The sequence below is a fragment of the Pseudoliparis swirei genome, chromosome 10 (genome assembly GCF_029220125.1).
Source record: "Pseudoliparis swirei isolate HS2019 ecotype Mariana Trench chromosome 10, NWPU_hadal_v1, whole genome shotgun sequence".
Taxonomy (NCBI): Eukaryota; Metazoa; Chordata; class Actinopteri; order Perciformes; family Liparidae; genus Pseudoliparis; species Pseudoliparis swirei.
Window position 1 is genome coordinate 9,590,160 of NC_079397.1, and position 11,239 is coordinate 9,601,398.

An 11,239-nucleotide genomic window follows, 5' to 3' on the forward strand; every position below is an offset into this window, starting at 1 on the left:
CAAAACTTTGACAATAGAAAACAATAGCTCGTGCCTCTGAACTAGAGTTTAACCCATTTGAATATGAGAAGGTGTAATGACAAATATGTGAAGGTTTAATGACAAATAGGGGTAATTAATTCGAGAAACACTTTGTGAAAACTCACCATTGTAAAAACGAAAAGCTCCGCAGCGTCCGTGTAACCATAGAAACGCCCACGCATGCGCTGTTATGTTTGTATTTGCGACAATACGAAATGACTTACGACGGTACGGCCGAGCACGTCCACGGTAGCCACGGGAAGGACAAAGCCCTGAGGTCTCCTCATTGTCGCACCGGCTGAGGAAATCCGCCCAACAGAGGACCGCGGGTGAATATGAAAGCACTGTTTGATGTGGTTATTCGTACAGTAGCCTTTGATGAATGTGGCATGTGTGTTAAATACTGTAGCGACCCTGTGAAGACTAACGAGCTAGCTAGCTGTTGAACTGTACGCGAGCTAACGTAGCTCATTCCAGGGTGGCTTGTTTATGTGTCGCAGCTCTGTTCGATTCAGGGTCATTCTCTAGTTATGTCTTCTTTCTCTCGCGCCCACCACATGTTTCTCTCTCTCTCTCTCTCTGTCGTCTCGGTTCACGAGCAGTTTCTTCTTCACATTGTCGTTGTAGAAGTGAGGAGGGCCACCTGGTTCCTGGCATGTCAGACCCTCTCAGGGGTCAGGTTATGAGGCTTTACAAAACGGTGAGTGGTTTATCAATCAATCAAACTTTGATTACAGACTCGAGGTCCAGATACAGATAATAAAATGCATACAAAATCACAAGTAAAAAACAAACTACACATGCTTTATAAATAGACAGCTGTACCAGTGTCTCCACAGCTGGGACTGCTATCATGTAGTGCTGAATTTTAGATTTGATAAAAACATGATGATCTCATTTTCGGAGTCATCAACCTGGCAGATAAATGTGTACATTAGATTTCTTAAAACTGCTTTGAATGTATTGACTCCTGCAGCCACAAACATCTCACTTTGCACTAGTCCACCTCGGTCTCTTCAACGGTATTCTCATGGCATCATTGTCGGCCACTTGCAGTCACAGACACACTCTGGGTGGTTGTCCCATCCGGTTCTCCGCCTTTCTAATGCGCTTCTCTCCCCCTAACAGCTGCTGTATCTTGGCCGCGAGTACCCACAGGGAGCCGCTTATTTCCGAGGGCGGCTGAAGTCCGCTTTCATGAAGAATAAAGACGTCACCGACCCCGAGAATATCCAGAAGCTGGTGGCCCGCGGAGACTTCGTTATCAAGGAACTGGAGGCTCTGTATTTCCTCAGGAAATATCGAGCCATGAAGAAGAGGTACTACGAGCCCGAAAAATAACGAGACGTACGAAGGGAGTACAGTCACATCAGTAGCACTTCAATGGAGGCAGAGACGGTTTCCCTCACAGGACGAGCCATCATGAGGATGATGATGATCAAGCTGTTACAGAATGTGCATTGTATTTTTTTTATACCAAACTTGTAACTTAAATGCCAGTGTTTTAGATACTGTATATATTTGTTTATATGTTAATATTTCAGCTACCCCTCCAACGCATTTCTAAATGACGGACGTCTAGGTGTGCCCGACTGACTGAACCTTATTGTACAATGTATATTCCGTGTATATATTGTAATTATGTGTTCAGACGTCTTGAGTGAATGTTCATGCCGGTCAATGCACTATTGATTGATACACAAAAACAGTGATGCCTTGTTTCAAAATAAGAAAGAATTACAGCATTTTTTTCCCCAACAATTTAACTATTTTACTGTCATTGCTTCTATGAGATCAAAAATACAGTTTTCAAAGGGTTAATGGGAGGTATGAACCGATAATGCAGAATACCTGGACTTCTATCACTTCATTCGTTCATTTCAATATGAAAGACATCGATATGAACATGTTAGAAATCCCGATGTATTAGGAAAAATTTGAAATTCAAATAGTTTTAGCTTGAACTTATTTCAAGTGTTAGAACAATAAAATTGGAAAATATGAAGACCCATGTTGTCATTTTAACTTTTGTCTCAACCGATTTATTTATTGCAAATGTCCAAAAACATCGGGACACATCTGATAATAATCTAACTAAATTAATTAATCTGTAATACTTTATTTACAGTTGTGATGAGGTAACCGGGAGAAGCCGTCTAGACTATGCTGTTTATTTACAGTCCATGTCTATTGAGTTGTCTAACGTCTGCTGCTGGGTCACCTATAGACCACCTGCCAAATAACAACAATGCATTACATCAGTGGTCACCAACCTTTTTGAGCCCAAGATCCCTGACCTCCGCCTTCGTGACAGGCAAGATCTACCTATTGAGGCGTTGAGAGAAAACGACGGTCCAGACTGGACTTGCAGCTTGAGGCCTTTTTATTTGGCCTAATTCTAATTGAATGAAATCAAAACACTTTGGTCTTTCTGCATTTCCCCTGCGCCCCATCTGTAGTACCACTTTCCCCCACTAGAGGGGCACGCCCCACCTGTAGGACCACTGTGGACTACATTCCCCTCTTTCGGGGCGGACAGCTGACCACTCCGCTGTGTAAGAGAACCCGTTTTCAGGCGTTCATTAAAATCAGGCGGAGATCTTTTCTGACGTCGATCTTCCAGTCAGGAAGAAAACGTTTCAGAAGACACTACAGAACATGTTCGAGAATGAGGAACAACGTGTTTCTGATTTTATTTTCATTTTATTTTGGAGAGCGACAGCGAACGTCTCCGAGATCGACCGGTCGATCGCGATCGACGGGTTGGCGACCACTGCATTACATCAATTGAGTGAATTTCAATTTAGCCCAAACAAACTTAATCATCATAAAAACACGGAAGTAGTAGTCGGAACCTGCCTCTTAATTTAGTTAGGCGAACCAAATTTAAGAAAACATACATGTTTGTTGAGGTTTTCAGACTGAGTGAATAATACAGAACAAATAATCATGTTGGAAAACATCCTAGAACCACACACGGCACTTTAAGAACCACCGTCACCTAATAGGTGTTAGTGATGGCCTCACTGGGATAAAGACTTCAGGCCCTTGGTAGAAGAGATCAATGTGAAGCCCTACACCTAGCGGCATGTAATCAGTTAACAAGTCATAAGTCAATCTAAACTCATATTTGTAACTACTTTATGACATAAATCATTCAGACGCGGCTGGTAAACATCTATTTCTTGCAGGTAAAAAAACTAAAACATCTCACAGCTAAAGAGTCTCGTTTCAAAGAGACTCGTCACTCAGCGACTAAATGACCCGTCAGGATGAGATTATTTTTGCATTTGGGCTCCTGCATGAAGCCTTTCTGCTGTAACTGTAGATCGGCTGGGTTGGAAGAGCCGTCAACACTGTGGCCCCCCCCCCCCCCCCCAACACACACACACACACACAGTTGGTACCAATTATCTTCAACCTAACAGTATTTTAATTTAGAGTCAAGAAAGAAAGAAAAAAATAACACACACTGGCGATGGAACCATTATCTACACGTAGTATATTTTTTTCTTCAAATAGATTTTAGTTTCCAAATGCCAGAATGATGATTTTTATTAGGGGAGTTCACGTTGAGCTCATTTAAAAGGGGGGGGGTTCAGATCAGTGTTCACTGTTGTCCACCTGACCTCTGACCGACTGTCATATAAGACAATCAAACGTTCTGTATTTCAGCATTAATAAGCACACGTTATGTATATTTGACATGTGCCGGCACACACAGACAAAGACACTCGCAGTCATACAAACAAACAATTTCGATGAACCTGAGCCGCACGTCTTTGGACTGTTTGAGGACACACACACACGTCACACACTTTTTTTCCCCCTCTGTATTTCTGCTCTTTCGTTGACATCTCCTGTGTAAGACCAGCGATCATGTCACACACATTTCAAGTGGGAACGCTGCCTTTCATTAAGTCCAGCTCAACATCACAGAAAGCCGGGTTAGTGCTGCCAGATTTCTCTCCTCTGTCCCTGGTCAGGTCGAACTCTCCCGTCCGTCTCGTGATCTCGAGAAAGGGAAGAGGGCAAAGCAGAGTCAGCAGATTGCTCTGGTTATGAGTGGAGAGCATTTGATATCGCTTCAGCACTTACTCGGTCTTTAAAAAACTTGAATAGGTGATATAGAGTCGTGTCTTCTTTCATTAATGTAAGCCTGGACTCCACCTTCAGCTTCCAGCCTCCTGAAAAACACATGGAGAACACATACAGTTGCAATCAAAATTATTCAACCGCCATTGCACATTAGGTTTATTGGCAGAATATACAATTTCTCAGCTGTTTGCAATAAACAAATTACACAAGAATTGTTTAAGTAGTTTAATGAAACTTATATTACAAGCGTTTCAACACAAAATGCTACTTTTAATTGTCGTGGGAAAAATGTGTTTTAGAAGTTCTCTCTCTCCTGGAATATGTTAACACTTGTCTCTCCCAGGTAATGATGACTTGTAAACTTGTTACTATAATAAAGTGTTATAGGTCAACCATGCTTAAACTACTTTTCATTTCTCACAAGGTAAAGGAACACTTATTTCCACCACATTAATGACTAATGAATTTACTGCAGTCTCAAAATTAATCAACCCCTTCATGATAAGCATCTTCAGTACTTCGGAGAAGAGATCATTGCCTTGCACAAACAAGGAAAAGGATATAAAAAGATGGCAAAAGCACTGAATGTCCCTAGAGATACAGTTGGAAGCATAGTTTGCAAGTTCAAAGTTGAAGGAACAGTGGTTACACGACCTGGACGTGGCAGAAAGAGGAAGCCGTCAGCGGCTGCCACCAGATTCCTGAGGAGGCAAGTGGTCGAAAACCCTCGAGTGACTGCAAAACACCTGCAGCAAGACTTGGTGGCAGCAGGCACTGAGGTTTCAGTTTGCACAGTAAGGCGCACACTAAACACCGACGGTGTTCCATGCCCGGACTCCAACACGCACACCACTACTGACCCAAAAGCACAAGGAAAGTCGGCTCCAATATGCTAAAAAAAACATAAAAATAAGCCACCAAAGTTTTGGAATTCTGTTCTGTGGAGCGATGAGACAAAACGTGAACTTTTCGGGCCTATGGATCAGCGGTATGTCTGGAGGAAGAAGAATGAAGCGTATGCTGAAAAGAACACCCTGCCTACAGTGAAGCATGGCGGTGGCTCAGTGATGCTCTGGGGCTGCTTTGCTGCCTCTGGCACTGGAAACCTGCAGCGTGTGGAGGGCACCATGGAGTCAGTCAAGTATCAGGAAATCTTAGGGCAAAACGTCATGCCGTCTGTGATGAAGCTGAAGCTTGGGCGTCATTGGACCTTCCAACAGGACAATGATCCCAAGCATACCTCAAAGTCCACCATGGCTTGGTTTCAGAAGAAGAAATGGAAGATTCTAGAGTGGCCGTCACAGTCGCCTGACTTGAACCCCATCCAAAATCTCTGGTGGGATTTGAAGAAGGCGGTTGCAAAACGCACACCCAAGAATATGACTGAAGTGGAGGCCATTGCCCATGAGCAATGGGCTCAGATTCCTCAGGAACGCTGTCAGAAGCTGGTGTCTGGCTATGCATCACGTTTGCAGCAGGTCATAACAGCAACAGGGTGCTCTACTAAGTACTGAAGATGCTTGTCATGAAGGGGTTGAATAATTTTGAGACTGCAGTAAATTAATTAAAGTCATTAAAAGTAGCATTTGGTGTTGAATTTGGATAAAACCCTTGTAATATTAGTTCCATTAAATATTGAATCGGGTCAAAATGACCCGAAGGCAACACAAGGGTTAAACTACTTAAACAATTCTTGTGTAATTTGTTTCTTGCAAACAGCTGAGGAATTGTATATTTTGCCAATAAACCTTATGTGCAATGGGGGTTGAATAATTTTGATTGCAACTGTAAGGGCTACACTAATTCATTCAGAAAAATGTAAACAACAACATATACTGTGTACCTGTAAGCAGGCTGACGACCAGTCCCACACTGACAGCGACGATGGTGCCAATAGGACTGAAGTAAAGGTAAGACAGAGAGTACCAGCTGTCCGCCAGCGGAGGCCTGGAGGAGGGAGGAAGTGGCACAGAATTTAGATTAGTACTTTCCTTAAACTCAAAACTAACACACATCTTACTAACTTGATATCATGTCGCAATATTCTTTTGCTGCCACTTTGCATCCCTATGCATGGCGACCCATATCCAGCTAATAACCAATCACAACACACGTACCCGTCATCGAGGTGGTGTGCCGGGCCTGTGGTGATGGAGGCTGTCTGTGTCGGCAGAGCAGTGGAGGTCCAGTTGAGGCTGCCCGTGGCGGTGAAGTTACAGCCCTCAGTGGTCAGTGACAGAGGTCGGCTCATCTCGTGTGGGGGGGGATATATCTGGGCCCCGATGCCCACCCACAGAGACACCACCAACCCTGACACCAGACCTGACAAAGCCCCCTAGAGGACAATTCTATCACTGAAAATGCAACAATCAACAACAACAACAAAATACTTTTTGAAAAAGCTTTTAAAGTTTTAAAGGGATGGAAAGATAGAAAGTCCCAAAAATATAATAAATATAGCACAATTCATAGGGATGTGCATTTACAAATTAAATGAAGATATTTCAGAGAAAAACAATGGTCAATGTTTTGCAAATGTTATTAAGAATTTACTCAAATATACTCATACTTAAGATTAAACTCGAAATATATTAATTATCTAGCAAATACAATGTATTGAATAGATGACAAAAAGGTACTTAGTGAACATTATTGTAAAAAAAAAGTCAACACAAAGAGTTCAGTGAGAGAAGAGCGGGCTTACTTTGGAGTTTGCAAATGGACACAGGATACCCAACGTAAACACGCCAAGCAGAGGACCTCCAATGATCCCAAATATACTGACAGTTGCCTGTATAAAAATGCACATATTCAGTTTGTTCCTATAATAAAACATAAACCCCAGACGGAGTTGTCAGCATGAGGAGCGGATCCACTCTACCTGCAAGATCCCTCCCATGAGTGAAGCCAGTCCGGCCATCCCAATGCACAACACCCCGTACAGGAGACCTGCAGCACGGACGCCATTAGGGAAGGATTTGAGATTTTAATCCTTATTTAACCAACAGACGACTCAAATGAGAACAATCCACTCACTCAGTCCCTTTGAGGTCCTGGACAGGTGTCTCTCAGACATGTTGGTGTACGGTTTGATCAGGTCCTCCACTGTCACCGCTGCCAGCGCGTTGATGCTGGAAGACACTGTGCTGAGGTCGATCAGCCAAAATCACACGCGACGTAGTCAGAGCGGAGCCGTCACACAAATTACCTCGCACACACGTGTGCTAAAATACAACTTCAGTGTTACTTTATTAACCTGAGAGATCCACTGTATGCGGCTGCAACGAACAGTCCAGGGAGGCCAGGATAGTCTCCCAAGATGTCCATCACTAAATATGGCATCAACTGCAGAGGACGGGGGGGGGACAAATGGAGTCTCACAATGCATTCATACACACATCTATACATACTGTATATAAATAAACCTGGAAACAAAAGAAATGGGATCTGATCTCAGTTGGTACTGCATGGAATCTCACACACGAGCTCAGAGACAACAAACAGAGAGAAATCCCACAATGTTCCCGTTTGTCGACGTGCGTCGTACCTGGTCCGGAGCAGAGACCAGCCCGGCGGTCCACGGGTCACACTCCTTATAGACTGAGAAGAGGCACATGCCTGCAAACACCGAGCACAGCAAGATGGCACACATGCCTACCAGGTTGATGTACAGAGATCTGGGAAAATAGGAAGAATCACACACACATGGAGAAGCAGCGCATGCAAGACGGACAAAAACAAATGGGCCATCCTCCCGCCACGTGTCCCGGTAAATGTCTCTCTCAGTAAATCAGGACTCACAGTCTGGCATGAGTGATGCTCTTGCAGGAGATGTATCTCTGAACCTGGGCCTGGTTGATCCCGTAGATACTGACCCAGATGAATGTCCCCCCAATGGTTATGGTCCAAAATGTGTGTCTCCTCAGAGGGTTTGTATCAAAGCTATCGTGAAACAGAGACAGAAGGCGGTTTGGACGAAAGCTTTTTCACCGGCGTTGAATATTTCTGCGCATTGTTTCTGACGTCTGGAGCGACCGTCGAATAGAGCCGTCCAAACCTGATATGCTGACGCATACTCACTCCCCAAAGTTGAGTCTCCCTCCTTGTTGTGCGTCTGAAATGACGGGGAGGACTCCACCTTGAACGATTACAGACCTGATGATGACCGACAGGAAGCCTGCAAGCATGACACCAAGCTGGAGGGGGACACATCTGGATTATTTAGTTGTTTTTCCCCCTAATTTCACCAGTTTGCTGCACTTAAGATATTATACATGGTCAATATATTAAGTATGATGCATTGGTCCATGTTGGTGTTTTGAATGAAATGGTTGGTAATTGGTCATGACTTGTGGAGGTCAGTGGCTGGCAGTGGTGGCCTACAGCTGCTATGACACATGCACAGTCATGACGGATTAGTACCAGCGGTACCATACCCACCACTTGTTGGGTTGTTTTCCCAACCAGAGGCCTACCTGAAACACGTCCGTCCACACCACCGCCCTCAGACCACCCTGTGACAATGCAGACCACAAACGGGTGTCACACACGTAAACCAATCCAGGAATTTAAAGAACAGGGGGAAAAAAGAGAGCCCCGGGTGACGTCGGCGCTCAGTCGAGCAGATCGAGTCGCTGTTAGGTTTTAGAGCATGTGTTTTCAATTTGTATGAAAGAATGTACGCCCTATGAATTATTGTTTACTCCTCGGGGTTGTAATTATTCTTCGAATAATTACAATCATATTATTGCTGTGTTGTTTATTCTATACCGGTCACCCTGAGAGCAAGAGGTTCCAGGGTCATCTGGTTAATGAGCAGACACAGGCACAAGGTTTTGTTTCAATTCTCCCCACATAACTCACCCACACCCACACCACACAGGACTCAAGGTCATAAAGCTCATACTCATAAGAGACCTCTGACAATAAAAGACTTGTAACTTGTAACTCATCCTGTTTTGTGTAACCACTTGCTTCAATCAAAGGACTGTCGGGGGAGAATTGAGCCAGAGTGTTTTGGAGACCTGCGAAGGCACAGCTCAACTCTCTCCTTGCAGCAAGTAAAACTACGAGCTCGAGTCTGTCATCTGTGGTCATTGGAGTTGGTCTGATAATTGAGCTAGCGGGGCTTTATCTATAAGGTGAAAAGCCCACAGTCGCGTACCATCGTGCAGTAAAAGGTGCAGACCACGCCTGTGGAGATAATGGCCCCCCACAGATCCATCCCGGTTACTGCAAAGAGAGGGAGGGGGGGGGGGGGGGTCAGACTAACTCAACCAAGCAGCTTGAAGTGCCCTCGTGTAGGAATGTTTGAACCAAGCTGCCCGTGGAATGAAACCCAACATACCTTGGTTTAAAGCAAGAGCTGGGACGTAAATAACTATTCCAGTGTACAGCATCTGTGAGAGAAAGGAGATGTCTCAGGTGTCACAGGTTTGAACCCTCGGTGGTCGAAGCCCCGTCTGCGATGCGTGGACTTGTTACTCACCGTCTGAACAATAAAGAGCATGGTTCCCAGCAGACGGGTTGCTCTGCTGAAGCGCAGCTCCAGATACTTGGCAGAGACGTGAAGCAGAGGGAAAAGAAAGGCCTTTATGTAAGGTCAGTGGCAGGGGAAAGACGAGCTGTACGTGTTTGACACAAGACGGTGTAAGACCTTATTATCACAAACTGACCAGTGGCTATACTACACATATGACATCTCTATCCACAGAGGATCATGTCTTCCCCCGGGCTCCTTCTACATTCACCCTAACCTGCTGCCCAGAAAATGTCCAGTAATGTGTTTTAAAAAATCAGAAAATGGACAAAGAATAAGAACTTCCTGTGCATCAATACCACTCCACCATCCAGCTCTCTCACTTGGATGGTGGTTCTTTACCTTAACCCACTTCCTACCCGAGGACAAAGTCATTTGAACGACACACTTCTGAAGAGATATGGGAACAAGCTCGGACCCCTCCTCCCCAGACCCTGTCCCATGTCACCTGACTTTACCTGGCTCATTTCGACATACTTGCTTGAAGCGAGCCACGTCCCCCTCAGACTACAACTAGGATGCTCTCTTTAGCGTGTGACAGTAATTGGGTCAGCTTCTATGTGTTTTACAGGTTAAATCAAATATTTCACATATTTCAAAGTTCAAGGAGAGCAAACGTTGATCTAAAAACCAAAACACACTCACCTCATACGTGCTGGTGATGGCCAGTCTGTAAAAGACTGGGAGAAAGATCTCAGATGTGACCACCATCGTCATCATGTAGGAAAGACCATAAAATCCGATACTGGCTCCGTAGCGGTATACCTGGGGATAACGTGTCGGAATATGTTTTCCTATGATTATCGAAGAAAGCGGAGAGTTCATGTCCCATTCATGTCTCGTTGGAAATAACAGCGACACTGCACTGGGAAAAAGAGATGGATCCCATCCCACTTTAAAAAACTTTACTCAACTGAATCAGACAAGAAATATTTTCTCAAAAGAGATGTTTTTATTATTTGTCTCTGGCTTTACCTCGGCTGGGTTGGACAGCACTGTGATGGCTGACATGAAGCTGGCGGTCAGGGACAGGGAGACGGGCAGGGCCGTCAGTCTTCGGCCCCCCATCAGGAAGTCCCCCAAGCTTGCCTGTCCCCTGTCCATCCAGGCGAAGTAGACCCCGACGGCGGCGGACACCAGGAGCATGACAGCGAACACGGCGTAGTCCGCTGCCACGAAGGAGCCAGCGGCCACAGAGCCCTCTGACATGTTGGTGGAAGTCAAAAGAAATTAACTTTTAAAGAAAGTTGTTGCAACTGTTCTATGTGTTCTGCACTGGGAGAGAAAAAACAGCTCCTCATACGGATGAATGGAAGTCCTGACACATCACCTTCTCACTCAACACTGAGCCGAGAGCAGGACCACATACCTGAAAGAGAGAGAGAGAGAGAGAGAGAGAGAGAGAGAGAGAGAGAGAGCGAGCATCCCAAGGGGGAGTCAACAGAAGAGAATCGTTCAGCAGACTCCAGACCTGCTACTATTTAATTCAAATGTGACAACTTTGTTCGCCCTTTGCCTCCAAGTCCTGCCATGTCGAGTCCTCCAAACCAGCTGCCAATGACCACAATTTAAATATTAAGT

General features: G+C 44.8%; 2 protein-coding genes across 2 annotated transcripts; one reads left to right on the plus strand and one right to left on the minus strand.

Moving 5' to 3' along the window:
• Positions 1 to 251: 251 nt before the first annotated feature.
• On the plus strand, positions 252 to 2,030 carry lyrm5a (LYR motif containing 5a). Its single transcript, XM_056425351.1, has 3 exons — positions 252 to 350; positions 649 to 721; positions 1,150 to 2,030. Exons 2-3 carry the CDS (start codon positions 677 to 679, stop codon positions 1,360 to 1,362), a joined length of 258 nt encoding a protein of 85 aa, XP_056281326.1. The 5' UTR covers positions 252 to 350; positions 649 to 676; the 3' UTR covers positions 1,363 to 2,030.
• Positions 2,031 to 3,381: 1,351 nt separating this feature from the next.
• Positions 3,382 to 10,867, minus strand: slc5a8 (solute carrier family 5 member 8). Its single transcript, XM_056425350.1, has 17 exons — positions 10,634 to 10,867; positions 10,304 to 10,423; positions 9,608 to 9,673; positions 9,467 to 9,518; positions 9,284 to 9,351; positions 8,595 to 8,633; positions 8,200 to 8,315; positions 7,921 to 8,061; positions 7,667 to 7,796; positions 7,376 to 7,464; positions 7,156 to 7,265; positions 7,001 to 7,068; positions 6,824 to 6,910; positions 6,237 to 6,454; positions 5,963 to 6,066; positions 4,120 to 4,208; positions 3,382 to 4,034 (listed from the first exon to the last, which is right to left on the minus strand). Exons 1-17 carry the CDS (start codon positions 10,865 to 10,867, stop codon positions 3,915 to 3,917), a joined length of 1,851 nt encoding a protein of 616 aa, XP_056281325.1. The 3' UTR covers positions 3,382 to 3,914.
• Positions 10,868 to 11,239: the final 372 nt, after the last annotated feature.

Coding starts and splice junctions, on each gene's coding strand:
- slc5a8 (XM_056425350.1), bottom strand. CDS start 10,867: ATGTCAGAGGGCTCTGTGGCCGCTGGCTCCTTCGTGGCAGCGGACTAC. Junction 7,266..7,375: donor GCATACAGTGGATCTCTCAG/GTTAATAAAGTA, acceptor GATCGACCTCAG/CACAGTGTCTTCCAGCATCA. Junction 6,455..6,823: donor GTCCATTTGCAAACTCCAAA/GTAAGCCCGCTC, acceptor ATTGTCCTCTAG/GGGGCTTTGTCAGGTCTGGT.
- lyrm5a (XM_056425351.1), top strand. CDS start 677: ATGTCAGACCCTCTCAGGGGTCAGGTTATGAGGCTTTACAAAACG. Junction 722..1,149: donor TTATGAGGCTTTACAAAACG/GTGAGTGGTTTA, acceptor TCCCCCTAACAG/CTGCTGTATCTTGGCCGCGA.